Source organism: Patella vulgata, chromosome 9 (genome assembly GCF_932274485.2).
Source record: "Patella vulgata chromosome 9, xgPatVulg1.2, whole genome shotgun sequence".
NCBI lineage: Eukaryota > Metazoa > Mollusca > Gastropoda > Patellidae > Patella > Patella vulgata.
Window position 1 is genome coordinate 19,165,229 of NC_065887.2, and position 20,610 is coordinate 19,185,838.

The window sequence follows — 20,610 nt, forward strand, 5'->3', positions numbered from 1 at the left end:
GTTTTTCGTATCGTGTGTATACGTAATATCTTTATGTATATGAGATGCTATTATTCCTCACTACAGATACGACAATTTTTTTAAAAATGTATTGGAAAGAAAAAGCTTTCGACATATCTGATTATTCTTATGTGATCATTCTCTTTATATACTGCTGAGCGTGTTACACCAATGATCAGTCAGTGAGTGATACGACGAATTGGACAAATCATAATGGCCAAATAGTAAATTTGACCTTATGATTTGTCCATATCGTCGTATCACTGACTGATCATTAGTGTAACATGCTCAGTATGCTCTTAATAGTCAGATGTAAATGACTCATTTGGTTCTATTTCCATTCTTTAATGTTGATATTCCCCAGTATTTTTGGAAAGCAATCATAAGTGTAGTTAAACTAAACTTAGCAATTTAGTTATTTTTTTGTGCACTTGTGTTCAATACCGTTTTAATTATTACTAGTAAGTGTTTAGTACATGTTTGGTTTTACATAGTTCCCCAAAACAACGCTATCTATAATATGTGACTTTCCTGCTTTCGGAATTGGCAATGTATTACACGTTTAAGAAGCACAATCACGTCCCTCCCCTCCGCAACTTATCAGTATGGCCACTGTTTGTATGATTTTGAAGAGGGCCCTTGAATTTTAGATGGCTCCGAAAAACATCAAAGTTTTAATTGAAAATGGGGTAGTATGTGGATAATAGGTACATAAAACATTAAATCACACAGTAAATACCAACACACTATACAAGCTTTAAGTTGTCCTAGTATCGTTTTATGGGGAACACCGCAAAGATATGGAGCGAAATTTATGTAATGATTTTGCTAATTATGCTTACTTCACTACATGCATATGGTAAATTGGCTATTTGCGCATTATTTTATATTATATATTTTATTAAAAATCATAGACTGAATTTGTATTTGGCTCTGTTTCCTTCTTTACTTTTGATTTATTGTTGTATTATTTTTATATTAAAGCAGATTGTAGTCTAGCTGTTTTATTTCTAAAGAGAAGATGAAAACTACTTAGTTCTGAAATGAAATGGGGCTTAATTACCTACTTCCGGGCTATTGAATACGAGACACCATTCTAACACAGTGGGTATATAAAATCTCGTACTTTTCATAACCCAACATGACGCCTGTTATTGCCCTTTCCTCTTTTTACAACATACAAAAATACAAGCAGTATAGTAGGAACACATTACATCATGGGAGAAGCTGAATAAATAAATAAATAAATATAAACAAGATTGGTTATAAAGTAATTTGGGAACGATGTTGATTAATTTTACATATTTAAGTCACTTAAAATAATGAAATAAAGTATTTTGGATATCATTAAATTAACCTAATAAATAGACAGACAATCGTGTTAAAAACCGCCGATTCACCACTTTGCGTCAGAACGCCCCTTCAGCAGTGGTAGGATGAGTACATATGTACTGGGGATAGTTTGAATACACAAATGTCCTACTTCCCGGCTAGATACACAATTAAATACATACGTTCTTGTATCTATTTACATAGGTTTTACCAATCTTATCACCCCGAATATATTTCTATATTATTAATTAAAGTAGATAAGTAGTAGCCATTAGTGGTTATACATGGTATTAATTACAAGGTATATTAAGCACACATTCCAGGTAATAAACCAACGGTGATCTTTGGATCTATAAAATACCGGATTATTTTTAACTTTGTAATTAATCTAAAATCCATAATTTGGTGGGTCTTTAAATCTTTATTTCATTTGGTAGGCAGATATGTTTTTTTTAATCCATATCCACATTTAAAGTAAATTTATAATTATAAATTTTATATTTGAGATTCGGTCACTGATTTAAAAAAAAATCTTTTTAAAAACAATAATCACTGCAGTATTACTGAACAACGAAAAACAGACATAACAAATTGTATACATGTGTATAGAATTATAGCGGAGATCGTAAAGTGTAGATATCCAAGAGAATATAAACATTGAGCAGTCCGAAATATCTGACCTGTTCTGAGTCTCTGATAGCTTCTTACGACTGATATCGGGGAGCCACGGTGGCTAGGTGGGTAAGGCGCTGGTTCGCTAGCCTGGAGGTCGGGTGTTCGATCCCTGCATTGGCCGAGAAAGTTCATCCCGATTTTCCGACGTGGTTTCCCCATGTCAGTGATGCAGGACGGAGGGCCTGACAAGGACAGCTGTCTAGTCTTTCGGATGAGACGAAAAACCGAGGTCCCGTGTAAACATTGGAATACACGTAAAAGATCCCTTGGCAGTTGGAATTCGATATAAGAGTAGGCGATAGTGCCGCTGCCCGGGAAAAATTTCCCTCATAGCACACTGTTTTTTCTTATGCCCGTCTTCATTAGCCCAGTATAGGAGCATTTCATTTCGACTGATATCGGCCATCAGATGATTTTGACGTTATTTATTAGATGAATCCTGTCACAGCGCTCTTCGAATGACGTTTTTTTTACGGTTACTCGCGTGTGACTCTACACGAATCAATACCATAAAACAATTTCCGAATGCATGGTCAATATCTGAAATCTCAATCTTGGAAACAAAAACTTTTACTAGAACCTTAAACCTAAAAGTTAAATTTATATCTTCCTTGGAATATATCTTTAATAATGTCTGTCCGATTCATTATTTCCTAAACATCGTTACTCCATAATCTGGCTCACGTTTACAAAGTCTGCTTTTGACCCTTTGAGCAAAGAGCTTCAGAAAACACTATAAATCAACACATGCCAAATGCATAGTCAAATGCGCATGGCATTTTTTCTTGAAGATATAGTGTGTTACTTGGTCTTTAAGTTTGTTATCACGCCATTATTATGTTTAAAAATCTAAAATTAGACGTACTACGTCTCCAGGTACTACTGATACAAGGTCGTTGCAACACGAACAACATTTGAAAAAACAAGCAAGTCAGGCTGCGCATCTATTATCTTCGGTATGACGTGATGTCTAAAACCAGTTATGTCAACAAAAGTTTTGAATAAAACAAGCAGCTACCTTAAAAAATCGAACACACTAATTGTAAGATTTTATGTGACGTTTGGTTAATCACACAGCAGGAAACATCTGAGAAGGAAGATATCAAGCCACTAATCATTGAGCAATGGAGAAAGAGGTTTTGTTATTTGTGTAGGAATCGTTATGCAGAGTTGCAATTATTTTGTACGAGTAAATGTTTAGAAATGGGCTTTTTCAACATGTCTTTTTATCGGAGGGAACAAAAAAGAAATAATAAGTTCATATTATAACAAAAGATGAACAATTTTAAAAACGGTAAACAGTACCTCTGTGAGGTGAAGGGAAAGGAGAGTGGCGTATAATATGCCTCAATCTTATTTTTAAATTCTTTGGAACAGGAATGAAAAAAACATTCTTAAATCGAACGGAAACTGTCTTCTTGAAAAAAAAAATAGCCGCCATGATACAAATAATAGTATTGTTTACATAGACCACTTGTTATCAGTAACATTTATATCTGCTCCAGTAGAATTAGATAATTTCACTTAACGCTCTTAAGGTGAAGTGTGCAACAACAGTTCTGAACAATTCATCCTTGATGAAAGTGGTGTGAATACTAATTTTAACAGAGTGGAGTTTTAAAGAGTGCAAATTCTTGGACAGCGAAGACATAAAACTTAGTTACGAATTTTTGTTTTGTCATTTGAATACAATAATGACTAAACAGGAGGTTAAAGGTAAGATATTATTATGAACATTATAATACATTGAGATATTTTTCTTGGGAGTGTGGGAGGGTGTGTGTGTGTGTTGGGTGTGGAGTATAGCGGCTAAGGATAAACTTAACATAAGAATATAGAAGAATATAGCGTATTGCCTTATTTTTTTATTAGTACCAGAATCTTATTGAACTACTTTGTTTTGTAACCTTTAAGGGGATGTATTGAGGGATGTTGCCGTAGCTTTTGGTTTAGCATGGTATTGGGTATTAATCAAGGGAACTTACTTTTAAGGGAATAATTACAGAAATTAAATAGTTAATGGTGTTAGGAATCTGATCTGCACAGTTACGAATTACGCTGATACGTACAGATGGTCGGTCTATGTCTTGAAGAACAATGTCCACAAACAATAACAGCATGGGAAAAATAATTATCTATAAAAACGAACAGTCTTTTAAAAAAGACATAGTTAACGTTACATGGCCGGATTGGCCTATTTCCTTCCGCTAAAACGATGTACATGTATTTGTTTTATTCATAAAACGAGTCCAACCGGATGCTTTCCGCCACCAGTGACTTTGAAGTTACCATAAATAATTGCGTTTGCATACTTTTAATATATTTTAGTTCATTTTAAAATATTTAAAATAGCACAGATCTCATAATAGTTCATTTTAAAGTATTTAAAAACTATATTTCTTTTAGCATTAATGATTCCCCAGTAAAATCCAATGTTTCACGTGTAGAGAATTTATGTTCCTAAATTCTTTATATAACTCCCATTTTCAAATCGCTATTCTTAATTGTTAAAAATTCTAGAATTTTATAGCTCCATCCTTTAAGATACGTGCTTATTTAAAACATTGTATGTTTTTTTTTAATATTTTAGAAAAACATGAAAAATTGGATAGCAACAAGCCGCCACCCCTGGATCATGAAATTAAGGAATCCTGTACTGAAAAATTTACATCATGTCGATGGATGATTGGCTACATGTGCTGTGCAGCACGATTCAGCCAATCAGCTATTCGACAACTCATCGGTATGGCCACCGTGTGTATGACCTTGCAGAGGGCCGTTGAATATCAGGTGACCCCGAAAGACATGGAAGAATTCCATCCAAATGTTAGCCTGAATGCATCAAAATTAGTTGAGAAGGAGGTATAGTGTTTTGAAATTTCTATAATAAACAAGCCAACATCGAGGCTGATGTCCCCGGCCAAAATCCCAAAATAAACAGATAACACATATTGATTAACTGAACATTTATCTTTTTCAAAGGTATTGAATAATCAAACTGATTATCTATAACTTTTTGAAGAACCTGGTAGTGAAAATATACATTACCTTTCATTATCTTGTCCCAAAGTTTCGACCAATGAAATTGCTTAGCTCTGCCTAGGTTTAGTGGGAAATGTTAATCATTGAACCCAGTCAAGAAATTCACCTAATGAACATCTACATCAAGTTTAAACATTCTACCTTTGTTATGTTCCAAAGTCTTGACCAATTAAATTGCTTATCGCTACTTAGCCTAAGCAGAAAATGCACATTATCGTACTTAATCAAGGTATTGATGTAAAGAAATTATACTCCAAGTTTTATCACTCTCACTTAAGTAGAACCAAAGTTATTGTTTCCCAAAGAATCAACCAATCAAATTGCTTATCTCTGCTTACCCTAAGCAGAAAATGCTCATCTTCGTACTTCATTAAGGCATTCACCTAATAAACGCTTACACCAAGTTTGAACATTCTAGTTCAACTAGAAGGAGAGTTATTGTGTCAGAAAAAGTGTGACGGACAGACAGAAACTGACGCATTTTAATAGTCCCCTTGTTTTCGTCGAAAGGCGGGGACAAAAATATACCAAACTGTATTAAATCACAAATTTAATATCACCGCTAAATATAATCTGTATAAGTGGACCAAGGAGCTGTCCATGGGGAACACCGCGCAGATGTCATTTTACTAACTTATGATTATATTTTGTAACTCACGACTCTTCATATCAAGATGTAAGTAATTGTGCATGTTTATCAAATTATTTACAGCTTTCCACTCTGGAGTTTTGCGAAACATAAATATGGCGGTTTACCATTTATACAGAGAGCAGAGTAGATCGATGGAATTTCATTTAATCATATCTTTCTGAATGCTGATTGGAATCAAAGCATTTTTAAAATATTGCAGTTTGGAACCAAGGGATTCCTATATCGTTCAAATCACGATCAGGGAAAAGTGTATTTACGAAACATTCGCATTCTATGAATATTTTTGAATATATTAAACCATATTTTCAGGAAGAAGATTTTACATGGTCATCAGAATTTGAGGGAACTGTTTTAGCAGCGTTTAATTTTGGTTTTATTGCCTCTCCTATAATCGGGGGATATATTGCCGGATATTTTGGCGGGAAAAGGGTCATCACATTTTCCTTGATTGTCGGGTCTTTGGCAACTGTATTAACTCCGGTAGCAGCACGTGCTGATAAGGCGTTATTGGTGTTCATGAGGGCTGTAGCTGGTTTAGTCATGGTAAAACATTTTTATTATTCGTATAGAAAAGTGTCACTTCTAATTGCATTGGTTCTACTACTGTCATACCTCTATTCATTTCTTGTTTTTTTTAACGTGACAAAATTCATTCTTGTTTCGAGAAGTAGTATTTTATTGGGTTTACTTTAATACATTTATTTGGCTAGCCTATTATGTTCCACACTTATCAACAGTGAATATTCGCTAAGCCGCTAATATCACTGAGAGAGATGACATCTGAAAGCTTACGTTTTACTCGGTTTAATCCAACTCTTTAAAATTTGCAGGGTGCTGTAGATCCAGCTATCCAATCTCTCTGGTCCAAGTGGGCACCCATGTATGAAAAGAGTCAGTTGACAACATGTTCTTATTCAGGTATTATTTCATACAATCGTATTTTGTGCGGAATTTAGATTTGTACATAATACAAGCATCTCGAGTGTTTAAACGGATAAAATTGACAAAATTATAAATCACATTTTATTCCGAATCCACAAATAATTGTGTTATAGGAGTATGCATAAACATGTATATTTTATTCCTTTATATTAAATTATACTAATACCAGTTTACAATTTAAAAATAAACCACGCATATACGTGTAGATATTGATGTCCGTTATGGGGTTAGTAACCACAATCTAACCGTATGGCTTAACTTTTATAGATGTTTATTATATCTTAAAGTAACGATGTATCATTTGCTTTAATCGCTAAAATATAGAAATACTCGCTGCTTAATCCACGCTAATATGTTCCAAGATTATTTAACATTTAATTAAGAAAACAAAATCAAGGGTGACGACAATGTGCGTCTGTTACATTAGAATGTATGTGAATGTATTTGAATGTATATATTTTAAAAAAAAACCCAAAAAACAAACAAACAAAACAACAAAACACCTATAGAGATATGTACGTTTGAAACTGGCTTTAAACCTATGCAGAATTGATTTATTTAAATGGACCAAGCAAGAAATGTACTGGACTTTAGTTTACTCTACAAACATTTGGGGTGTAAGAAATTGAACGGGCGGACGGACTTCCGGACAAAGGCAACAAATTTACAACCAGACTGACGTAAAGGGTATAAAATGTATAGACTGTGATAATCACATGCGATATCGGTGGACGCGGACGTAAAATACAACTAACTCACACACATAATCACATGATGCGAATAAACATTTCCTAATTGCAATAAATCATGGGTTATTCTCACGTTTCCATTGTTATACACTATTGTTAACACTGTGTAAATTTTGTTTGACTGCAGGTTTAAGTATAGCTGGTATAACAACATTTCTTGTATCAGGTTATTTATGTACTATACAACTAGATAATGGTTGGCCTTTTATATTCTATGTATTTGGTAAGTTGTATTATCATGCAAACTTTATAATAACTAAATACAAGCGGCGGGTGTATTCCATACCTTGGCATGGCCCTTATAAAAGAAAAGTAACTCTAACAATGTTCATAGTAGGATTATTTGTATTAAACAACCTGGGTGTGATCATTTTCAACCAAAACAAAATTAGTCATTTTAATTCTATCAATGTTCATAGTGAGCTTAGTAATGTTCTATTTTGTGCGTGACGTCTTCCTGGACACTCATGATGTGTAATTTCCACCCCGGTGACCACAGACGGTTTGGGACATTTCAAAAGGTTCTACTGTGCGTGTTGAAAATGGGCATTTTTATGGCATTCGGAGAGAATATTATAAGCTATGAGTAACTATACAACCTACGTACCAAGTCCAAAATCTATTGTGTTAATGTTCCAAGTCTTCATATTGATCTGCCAGCGCCTGCCCAGAGCCGAGAGGAAAATGAGTTCCCCTTCCTATAACTGAGTCCAGACATGGATATCCCTTCCTTGCCACTAAAGGGCGTATAGCTCTATTTTTTTTACCTTGAAATACACAAAAATGATTTTAAAAGCACATATTAATGTAATATGAATGTATGTTAAGTGATTTTGGAAAAAAAAATATACTGTAATTTCTAATCAATTATGTTCGGTGAAATATGTGAACAGATCTAATTGAACGGCAGTCCTTTACATCGGCTTAGTGCATTCTACACGTTTTTTAAATTATTATTTTGTCGTTTCTGAATTAGCCTTCACTAATTACTTTCAAGTTGTTTTGTAGGATACGTTTTTATTTGTTCATTACAAAAAAGGCACCCGAAACCTTAGGGTACACGACTCGTGTACTGATTATAAAATGTTAAATGTGTCTTAAATAGTGGACATTAAGATCCTATAGTTTCAAAGCAAGATAATAACATCAATATTGATTGATATTGCTCCTAATTCGTGTTTTGATTTCGAATATTATGGAAAATATTGAGTTAGAGACTTAGCTCCTTAAACTACCATACAAGTACACGACTTAGGTTACTTGAGACTCCTTTTTTTTATTTTTCGGTCTCCTAACTAAGTGTGTTATTTGTCCTATAGGTGGATTCTCTCTGCTTCTTGTGTTTCCATGGTTATATTTAGTTTACGATTCACCAGAACAACACCCTCGAATAAAAATGGAGGAGATCAAGTATATAAATCATGGGAAGTCTACGTCCATAAAAAAGGTAAGACGTTTACCGCTCGTTTCTCTCTGGGGAATCACGCGGGCCATTAATCAGTTTGAATTCAGTTCCTAAGCCCTCCTCCAGTGGCTCCTGATTGGATGGATTTGTTTGCATGGAAATGGTAAACTTCTCTCAGGCAGCCGATATTGCAGCAGGGGTGGTCGATGTAATCTGTTATTACACCTGCATTCTAGCAATGTACTTTCAATATGAGTGGTTCCAACCATCGCTGTTCGAGACAAAGTATCTCTTCATTGATGCTCAACGTGAAATCCGGCCAGGTCAACAGAACAGAACCAGGCTCCAGAGATTCCCGACCAATCATTATGAGCAGCGCCATCAACAATTAACCTTTTCGATTAAGCAGGGAACTCTACATTTTCTAAAGCCACACAGTGAATGGATGTCAACCCAATAGTATACTGCTTGGGTGGTGGCCATTTAGATATGATCAAATGAATTTCGGGGCACCTTTCTTAAAGAACAATATGATCTTGGCTTTTATGAGTATAAAATAAAGTTGCTAGACCCAAAGTTGCGACAAACATAGATATTGTTTCATAGACATATTTTGATAACCTAATAAAATTTCTGTTCTTAATCTATAAAGTATTTTCCCTCACTAATCGAATCAATCAATTGTTATCTTACAGTAGATAATTTCTCATTTCAGTCCATTCATCCACCATGGCCTAAAATTTTAACGTCTCTTCCATTTTGGGCCATTGTCGTGGCTCATATTACCTACACATGGGTAACGTCATGGGTGCTTGCCTATCTACCAAAGTATTTAAACAACATTCTTAAATTTAATGTTGAAGAGGTAAGTTTGATATTATTTCTACTGACTTTCCCTCTCACCATAAAGATTTAATGTTTTATACATATTTAAAGATGTAATATGTAAGATTTAGATAAGAACTGACTGGTCGTTCTTGCTATAATAGTTCAAAAATAGATAATAAAAATGAACATAATTATTTTGAAAATTTCTTTCGAAGTTAGGACGATTTGGAGATGTAGCTTAGATCGTTTATTATCGCAGCAACAATACTTAATAACCGAGACTATTTTATCGTTATGTTTTTTGTAATCTCACGGCGAACAAATCCGTTTAAATCTCGGCCATCCGATAAACATGAGAGTTTATTATAGGTTTGCCATGTGAATATGTACTACTCGTAGACCGAAAGTGAAAATGTCCGTATCTTAATATTGGATTAGCTGATTTGCCTCAAATCTTGCATACATCCATCATACATCTGTTTGATCCAGTTACCTTCAATTGAAAATTATTTTCTTTAAAATGTAGCAGTGATGTCTCTTTAACTATCCACTGTAACGTAAACAAGCATATCTTCATTTCATCATTAAATAGATTTTCACAATTCAACTGGGCTACTGCATATTTCTATGTTACAATTCCATGCTTTACATACTTAGTAACATTAGACAAAATTACATCCATGTAATGCTTAAGGTGCTAGCTCATTTACAAGGAGGTATTGGCCCAGAGAGTTCCTCGGGATTATTTAAAGCGATTTCCCCATGGTGACGGTGAAGGACAGGGGCAATCAACAGCACCTAGTCGTTAGAATGGGAGAATAAATCAGGACTCCGTTTTGGTGTGCATGTAAATGAACTCGTGATAGCGGCAAAAGTTCATTACAGCACACTGCATGGCTTATGTCCGTCTTCATTAACCCGGTTGGTATAGGACGGTAAAACAATTCCTCGGATACTATTTTCACGTATTATATATCTTTATTTTTGTATTGTTTACAGGATGGAATCGTCTCATCCATACCATTTGTTGGGCGTCTAGTATCGGGCGCTGTATGTGGCTACCTATCGGATTGGTTACAAAAGAAACGGTATTTTACAACTGTAACTGTCCGAAAAATATTCCAGTCAATTGGTTTGTACACCTGTATTACATTATTGCAGCTTACTGTCCTATTGTTCATTCTAGCATTCACTTGGTAACTCACATCACTAAAGAATCGTGCTAACATCTGAATTCATGAAACATATATTCCGGGAGAGAAATGGAGTTTAACGTCCACTCCACACAAACTAGGTCATTTCGGGACTAACAATTTTATTTCAATAAATCGCCTTTGCGTAGGGGTCATTGGCAGTGGGAGGAAACCCACGAGGATGGACAGGGGACCCTACTACTTGTCGCGTACAAGTGGGGAATCGAAATCACGCCACTTGACTCATTAACAGACCGCCAGACCCTTAACCATTCACCCGCATCTACATAAATGTTTTAAAAGGCTTGCTTCAAAATTTGGTTACCGTAATTAAGCTCACATCTCACTATTGACAAATGTAAAGGCAGGAGGAAAAGTTTCAGCGTTTGAATATGTCTATATTGAATAGGATGCATACGGTACTGCCATCTCGAGTGTTATTATTCAAAATGTTGATTTAAATGGATGCGAAACCTCATTTCCCCGCTTTCACAATCTACGTACGTAGTCTTTAGCTTTGCAACACTTTAATGATACCTATCCTCACGATATTAGATTCAAGAAATCAAAGGTGTTCATTTTACGTTTTAACTCAACAAGAACTGGCAAAATGTAACCATTAAGAGGCGTCACACGGTCGTTTTTTTTCTATTGCGCCTTTCTAGTAAATCATTGTTTATTTTCATTTTGAGTGAACCCTGATTTGATATCTGTTGTTTATTGCTTGCAAAATCTATGTAGTTTGTGTCTTGCGCGTAGTGCGGTCCTCCTGCATTGACTATTATAGGAGTGTTTATAGTGGCTAGTGATTTTTTAAAAACTATAACTGTATTACAAGGTTTTGTTTACATGTAGTGTGGTCCTCTTGCATTTACTATTATAGGAGTGTCTAATGCTCCTTGTTTATACTATAATTTAATTACCAGGTTGTGTGGGATGTGCTGGCTGTATGATTGGTATCAGTTTTCTAGATCACAACAACCGAATCCTGGCCGTGTGTTTATTGATATTGGGATTAACCTTCCAGAATTTTACCTCCGTCGCTTTCCGTATAAACCATCTAGATATAGCTCCTAGGTAAGTAAAAACAAGGTTAAGCTACCTTTGATCTGGCAAGGTTCTGGTACCGTGATACAATCTTGTCTATTTGTTTTGGGAGGACCCAACAGTAGCCTAACCAGACATCAGAAGATCTACAGGAATATACAAGTGCAAATTTATGAGTAAATAAGATTTCCATAAGAAACTTTTGATTTTGAATCATTATCCCCAAAGGGACGTGGTGGTAACCAAAGGGTTGATTGTACGGGTTTTGCTGTGGATCATATGTTTTGCATATTTAAATACTTAGTTTCGGTGTCTGCATGAACTTCGAAAAAAAGCAGTGAATGTTCTGAAAATGATTAAAATTGAAAGTAATGGTGTTTAACGACCTACTTTTCTGCACCGATTGGGATAATCAAGACTGGCATACGCCATGCAGTGTGCTTTGAGTGAAATTCATCTATCGTATTCCAAGGATTCTTATACTTGCACCCCAATGTGTACACGGAACCTCGATGTTTCGTTAACCACGACAAACGAGAGGAGACATCGGGTATTCTAGAAATAATAATCACACCCTGGCTCTTACTTTGGTTTCATTAAAAGTAATAACTGATTCTACTATTTTATATAATTAGGTATGCTGGTGTATTGATGGGTGTAACGACAACGGTAGCAATGTCTGCAGGTCTCTCGGCTCCTTTTATAACATCAGCTTTAATAGAAGAGGTAAGCTATATAAGTAGGTTGATAGCAAGAATCAAAATATCCTGCCTCGTGCACGACACCCATCGCTTGGAATACTAATTAATTGCTAAACTCAAAGCAAGTATTCATCCATTATGCTTACACATGTTTAAACCATAGTCTTCGGCTTTCACAGTGTAGACCACACATTGGTTCAACAATGCCACTCAGAAGGAATAATTTTAAGGTAACAGGTTCGCGTTATCTTTTAATTTGCGCTTGCCTATAACGAATATTATGTTTCATTCCAGGACACTGCTGAAGAGTGGAAGGAAGTTTTTTGGATTGTAGCCGCACTGAACGTTGTTGGGGCAATAATCTTCGCAATATTTGCCAAAGGGGAAATCCAGCCGTGGGCCATAGAGAGCATTGTTAAGGTCATCGATCCACCAATCGACGAATCGGTTGTAAAGGGACTAGATGTTAAATCGGACTTGCCAACTTATATTGACGTGGTTTCGGATAATGGTGTCGTGAATCCGGCATTTACTATCAAAGATGAAAATTTAAATCAAGGCCATAACGTATCGGACTTTTACGAAGAGAGCAGTACAAAGCTCTAAGATTCTGTCACATCATGTCAATGGCATTTAGATGATGCACTGGCATAGGAGGCCTAACCAAGGTCGCATGGAAAGGGTTATGGCGGCTATTTGTCGATCTCAATAGATCAAGATATGCTGTGATAGTTTTTAAGTATTGGCGGCTTTTATTTCACCAAGCCAATAAGCATAAATACAATAGGTCCCGGGTGTCTCATAATGTAATTTATAAAGGGCATCTTATTGTTGGGGGAAAACCTAGAGCTGATCAATTAATATTCCTAAGAACTTTATGTTTCTTATGTAAATGCGTCTAAAGACATTACACTTAAAAAATAAATTCATTTGGAATATTAAAGGACAATATTGGTGTCAGTCATTATCACATATGTGATAGAATTTGTTAAACACGTTCCAAATATAATTTTTAACACAGAGATCATTGCTACGATAGATGCGTAGTGAAGGTTTCTACAAAAGGAAGTGACGAACGCAAAAGGAAAACTAGAGTCACCCTTCTATATAACTGACTGAAGTGACAAGTGGTAACAGATACACTGGTGACCAAAAGTTATTATGTGAGACTGTGAAAAGATATCTGACAATTCGAAAAAGTAATTGAATGTCATTAGATAAGAGAAAATGAGAAAAATTGATATAGTCCGTACATTCACTTGTTTTTATTCATTCTATACTTAATAAAAACATGGTAATGCACGGAATTTTTCTTTATTTTTTCGTTTTCTCTTTTCTAGTGACAGTCAATTTCTGTTTTGAATCGTCAGATATCCCCTCAGTCTCATATAACAACTTTTGGTCTTCGAAGGAATTATTAGTGAACAGTAATTCGCCCGTGTATCTGTTATCACTTGTCACTTCAGTCAGTTATATAGAAGGATAACTCGTGTTTTCCTTTTGCGTTCGTCAATTTCGTTTGTTGTAACCTTGATTTCGCATCTATCGTAGCAATGGCCACTGTGTTAAAATTATATTTGGAACGTGTTAAACCAGTTTTATAACATGTGTGATAATGACTGACACCAATATGGTCCTTTAAATTCCGTGGTATAATGTTAAAAGGGAGACTACTCCATCAGAAAGTTAATATTGTTTGCCATCACAGCAATCTGATTCAAACACAGATCCTATTTCGTTTCGTTTTTATAGTTCAAAATTTCGTTTTACTTGTCTTTACTACACTAGGATCTGGAAGAGTTGTTATATAACCCGCGTTCTTATTGATGTGAGGGATTAGCCAATGAAACGGTCTGTTACGGCGAATTTTTAGCGTGAGTTGCATGGAACTGTGGATAACCCACTAGACACGTCACCAAAGCTGATTGTTTAATCAAATGGCTATCGCCATAGGATGAAAAGCCACGTGTATGACCTCTGACGCGGCCTTCCAGTACAACCGATCAGATCTTCATGTAGTAGAGACCATCGAAAGTATAAAAAACGAAACGAAATATAGATCTGTATTTTAATCAGATTGCCATCACAGAAATTCCAAATTCAACCTGCTGGTAGACCTGTTGATAGTGGCAATATTCTTCGGTGACGGATAAAAATCTGACATCAAATAGACTTATAAACTTTAATTCCCACAGACTTACCCAGTGCTTATGATGTAATCGATATGAAACCGGTGAAATTATAAATATTCGTTATTGTACTTAATTCTTTTATGAAAATAAAATAACATATTTCCAAGATGGTCGCTGTGTGGACATTGTGGTGAAGAGGATCTAGAGTCATTGATAAAACGATTCTTTGCCTATGACATTGTCCATAACCACAACGAATCTAACATGTCACAATTATCTGATAGTCAATGGTAAAGAAGGTTAACCAACTCAACCATTTCGTACGTGAGGTGAAAGAAACAAAATCATTGGGGGTTAAATCTGGAAATCGTGTTTTATGCCAGACATTCTGTCCCGCATCACTGAAGCCAGACTGGAAATGACACAACATATGTCAATATGATCCAACTGTTGATTAAACTGTCCAATAACTGGGAGTATGTCCAGACATATATATTCCAGAAGAATTGAAGATGAAGATCAGTGCGCATTGTTCGTGGCACCTTGTATGAGATTAAAGATGTATTATGTATAATTTAGATAAAGAGTTGAAGGTTCTTGCGACAATAATTCAAAAAAAAAATGAAAAATGAATATATTGTAAATTTTATTAAAATTATTTTATTTTGAGAGAAGTTATGACTGTTTCAAGATATAGCATAGATCGTTCATTATCGTAGCAACGGTATTTGACAATATAAACTTAGACCCGAAGGCTCTTTTTATCCTTAAATTTATGAATCACGCGGATGTTTACGTCCATTTACTTCTCAGCCATCCGATGATCTAGACTATAGTCTTGTCATGTTAATCAATGTCTTAATACTAATTCATATAACATTTGAAGACAAAAAGAAAGACATGCAATAGACAGATTTTATAGAAGACAATACCGTATGGGATTTTTTGTCTGAAAAAAAGTGGTTGCTAGAGAGAGAGAGAGAGAGAAAGAGAGATGGGGTTTAACGTCCACTCGACACAAACTAGGTCATTTTGGGACTAACATATGGTTTCATTTTATTCCAATAATTCGCTTGCGCGTAGGGGTCTTTAGCAGTGGGAGGAAACCGGGGGACCCGGAGAAAAGCCATGAAGTTGGACAGGCGACCCTACTCCTTGTCACGTACAACCGGGGAATCGAAACCACGTCAGTTGACTGAATGACAGACCTTATAATATAGCGCGCACGTGCTAACCATTCGGCCATCCAACCCCCGCTTTGCTTCAAATAAAAAGATAGATTGCTAGGCAAGAAGACATCATATTTCTATTGACTTCTGATACTGTGTATAAATATAAGTCAATTGAATTATAACTTTGGCCTGCAGAACAACCAAAAGGTTTTTCAAAGTGATCAAGGACCATAACTCTGGCAGTAATTATCAGAAATCGTTGAGAAACAATAGGGGTCTTCGTCTCATGACCTTAATCACGCACGGTCTATAAATTATCAATCGGATGATAACGTTCGTCTCCAGAGCATCCACAAGATGTTTCAAAGTTATCAAGGTATATAACTTTGGATATTGACTTTCGCCTCTAGAACGTCCAAGAGCAATTGTGGACCCCGGTTCGACGGTTGAATGGACGGATGGTCATGGATAATATACGACCAAATTTCAAAATGGGCGTATAAAAATAAAAACCTTAAGTATGGATGACAAACACTATTGGTTTAGTATTCTTATCCTTCAACTTTCCTTTCAACAGACTCAACACCAATGTGGCAAACCTGAAACTATCTATTGATGATACGTTTGTCAATGAATTAAAAGTTCAACCCGATGACTATACAAAAAAACTTGCGTGTTTTATATTCGGAAGAGCGCCTATAAACACTGGAGCAAAAGCCAGACTATTCAAACAAATGACAGGCGTATAAGTCATCACTTTATTAACCATTATTAAATCATTATCTGAGTTATCAAAGTAATGCCAGCTGTTGAAAAAACTGCAGAAGCTATAACCGTGCAGGCTCTAGTGGTGTCATGTTATAAATTAAATCTAGAATATTACAGATAATACTTTAATAATTTTAAAAGTGAAAGCCTTCAAATTGAATTCTGTATTCATTTAAACTCTCAGAACAATAACAATTATATTACTCCTTCAAAATTTCAATTTTGTGTGTGCTATTCAAAGGTGATTTGCAAGGATGAGGTGTTATATAACGTTAAACATACATTATGCAAGAGCTAAATCTGCCATTTTCAGGTCTTTCTTTAGGCCTCAAATGTTATCTTAATTATTAATTAGACATTAATTAACTTATCCAGACCATAATCAACTCTCGATGGCATCGCTAGCCTGTGATATTTACTGGATTATGATTCCATATGTTTTTTTTATCGTACAGACTTTAGTAATGATGCTCGAGGCGAAATTTCAATCGCTTAAGTCTCGGTTCATAGTGGATCAATTTGACGGAACTTCTCAGCAAATAGCCATTACATTATCTAGTTTTTAAAGGACAATATTGGTGTCAGTCATTAAAAAATATGTGATAGAACTGGTTAAATACATCCCAAATATAATTTTAACACAGAGATCATTGTTACGGGAGATGTGTAACAAGCACGTGAAGAAACGGGAAGTGACGCCAACCATGACAAACACGAGTTATCCTTCTATATAACTGATTGAATTAACGAGCGATAACAGACACGCGATTGAATTTCATTTCACTGATAATTCAGTTGAAGATGAAAAGTTATTATATGAGACGGTGAGAGGATATCGGACAATTCAAAAATACTTATTAGGGAAAACTTGCCGGTTTTAAAAAGAAGTTAATCATAATTGCGTCGTTCGAAGCGTGTGTAGAATTTTCAGTGCAAAGTTATCCTTATTTGAAGAAAATCGGTTAAACTTGAAAGAAAAATAGCTTCAGACTTTGAAATGTTTGTATGATAAAACATTCTTCAAAGGCGTCGTCATGAGCAACGCCGTTGGTAACCCGGGAACTTGAAAGTAATTCCAATGACGGACTTCGTCATACAGCCGAGGCTAGATGAAGGTTACTGGAATCTGTTGAGGTTTGAGGAGTGGATTGGACTATGGCGTTATGACGTCACATTGACGTAATTTGTCAATGTTTTTCTGATTCTTTGGTAGCACTTTCCTATTTACCCGCAATACATTTACACCCTCTGAACTTAACGATTTCCAAGTTATTAGAGTTTTAAGGTTTCCAAGGGCGTCCGTATAGTATTTATACTTATGATTGAACAATGGCGTTATGACGTCACATGGGCGTAATTTGGCAATGTTTTCCTATCTACCCGCAATACATTTACAGCTTCTGAACTCAACCTTTCCCAGTATATTGCAGTTTTAAGGTTCCAATTGCGGCCATATTTAATTTATGCCAATTGTTGGACGTATGACGGTATGACATCACAGGGACGTCATGGGTTATTCCGTTTTAGATTCTTTGGTACCACTTTCATATCTACCCATAATACATTTACACCTTATAAACTCAATCATTCCCGAGATATTTGAGTTTTAAGGTGCCAGTGTCGGACATACTGGATTTATACTAACTACTCAAATCTTTTTTTTTTTGGACGATTTTTGTTTGCGAGACCTTCAGGGACCCCTCTACCAAATTCCGTCGAGAAAAATTCTGTTGCAACTTGTTCTAGGTATCCACTCCATATGGCTTATCTTTACCCTACTAAAGCTTGAACCGTCTGTTTAAAATAAAGAGTTAACAATAAAACTTTATGATGACTGAATAACGTCGTCAAGCAGTAATATTTAATCGGTCGGTGAAACATAACATATATTATTATCTTTTGTTTATATAATGACAAATTAATTAAACAATGAATAAAAGGCATTAGCTTTTTTAGCAATAATAGTTCCGTTCCGTTCCGCAAACAAGCATCTAGTTTAAAGGGGCTAAGTCTCTAACTCAATATTTTCCAGGATACTCGAAACTAAAAAGACGAATTAAAAATCAATATTGACCAATTTCGATCAATTATGATGTTTTTATCTTGCCGTGGATCCTAATATTCAATATTTAAGACTCAATTAACATTTTATAATCAGTACACGAGTTGTGTACCCTATGTTTTCGGGTGCCATTTTGTAATGAACAAAAAAAAACCCATATCCTACAACAATGTGGAAGTAATTAGTAAAGGCTGACCGACAAACGACAAGGTGTATATGGATATAACTACTTCTCAATTATATCCTTAAATGACATTTAGAGGTAGAGGTATAATATTCATAATAACACAACTTTATGGATTTACTACTTCTTGATTTTTTTACATGCAACGTTTCAATACTCTTACAGGTATCTTTATCAAGCAATGAGCAATAATGAATAACAACCTTACATTTATAGTACATCCATGCGTAAGACAATTTAACAATAAAAACATAACATTAATTAAACATACATTATGCAAGAGCTAACTCTGCCCATTGCAGGTCTTTCATTAGGCATGAAATGTCAGCTAAATTATTAATTATCAGACATTAATTAACTTATTCAGACCATATCCAACTATCGATGGCATTGCTAGCCTGCGATGTTTATTGGAATGGATTACGTTCCAATTTGCTGTTCGACTTCCATTCATAATTAAATCAAAAAATGGATAATCGAAACTATGTTTTTTATCCTACCGACTTTAGTAATGATGATCGAGGTTAGCCCCAATATTCAATCGCTAAAATCTCGGTTCATAGTGGGCCTATTTGACTGAAATTTTCAGTAAATTCCCTTTACAATATTTAGTTTTTAACTATTATAGTGAGAACTGCCAGGTCTTTATCGTATAACGGATTACAGCGGGTACTGAAGCCACCACCAAAGCTAAATAATAATCAACACCCTTTTACAGCAATAAATGGTTAGTGTCTTTAAGCATGTCTTCTTAACAATATGGTAATTTAACTAATTTGTATATATTAGGCATAATTAATTAGGGTGATTCCCCTCCCCTCCTTCCTTATGATCATAATCTTACAGCTTTATATACTGTATATGCTTTATTTGATTTACAGCCCATCCAAAGCTACACGATCGCACCACTTGCGCCAGGGTAAATTAGGTAATGATCAGTTCCTACATATTAAATAAATAACCTTGGATCAGATCTGAGCTTCTAGAAAAGAGGAAATGTCTGTCTCTCCTAGCAAAACCCTGTAACCTCTATATATTCAATTACTTATTCGTATAATGAAATGTGATATACTCCCCACTTGGAAGGAGGTAAATATAACGGGAAATATTTAGTGGTGGTGATGAGCATGGGGTGGAGTGTGGGGGGGGGGGGGCGCTCCGTCACTACAGCGTTGGATGTGCTGTCAAAACGAACAAATGAATATCTTTATTCTGAAAGTTTATCATTAAATAATGCCCCAAAAATTATACAGCTTAAAACATCGTTTGAGACGTGTTCGATTGTATTATCTCGAGTACTCGACTTTGCATCTCATGCGCTTGACTTAGTATCTCGAGCGCTCGACTAAATATTTCGAGCGCTCGAGATATTTTTTTTGATTTTCTTTTTTGCGTGTCCTAAATCAGCCACCAGCGACCATGGGCTTCAGTCCCCGTTTTAATCTGTTATGAATAAGAGAGATCGTGAAGTCATATTCAAAGGGTAATAATTGTTGTTATAAGCCTTAATTAATGTTATGTTTTTATTCTTAAATTGTCTTACTGTTATTCATTATTGATCATTGCTTGATAAATATACCTGAAAGAGTACTGAAACGTTGCATGCAATACATAAAGAAGTATTAAATCCAAAAAATTGTGTTATTATGAATACTTCTCTATTATTTAATAACGATGTTTCGTAACACATATAGGCCACGTTTTCAAGTTAATGATTTGGATATTA

General features: G+C 35.2%; 1 protein-coding gene across 1 annotated transcript; it reads left to right on the forward strand.

Annotated features, from left to right (window-relative positions):
• Nucleotides 1-3,021: 3,021 nt before the first annotated feature.
• On the forward strand, nt 3,022-14,866 carry LOC126832074 (sialin). The gene is made up of 11 exons (XM_050562749.2): nt 3,022-3,723; nt 4,598-4,869; nt 6,011-6,244; nt 6,532-6,619; nt 7,520-7,615; nt 8,712-8,839; nt 9,513-9,662; nt 10,625-10,757; nt 11,745-11,895; nt 12,501-12,591; nt 12,861-14,866. The coding sequence occupies exons 1-11, from the start codon at nt 3,702-3,704 to the stop codon at nt 13,170-13,172; spliced, it is 1,677 nt and encodes a 558-aa protein (XP_050418706.2). The 5' UTR covers nt 3,022-3,701; the 3' UTR covers nt 13,173-14,866.
• The last annotated feature ends 5,744 nt before the right edge of the window (nt 14,867-20,610 follow it).

Excerpts from the sequence above, each read along its gene's own strand:
- LOC126832074 (XM_050562749.2), top strand. The coding sequence starts at position 3,702 with ATGACTAAACAGGAGGTTAAAG. Across the intron at positions 3,724-4,597 it reads GACTAAACAGGAGGTTAAAG|AAAAACATGAAAAATTGGAT; the intron begins GTAAGATATTAT and ends TTAATATTTTAG. Across the intron at positions 6,245-6,531 it reads CTGTAGCTGGTTTAGTCATG|GGTGCTGTAGATCCAGCTAT; the intron begins GTAAAACATTTT and ends TAAAATTTGCAG.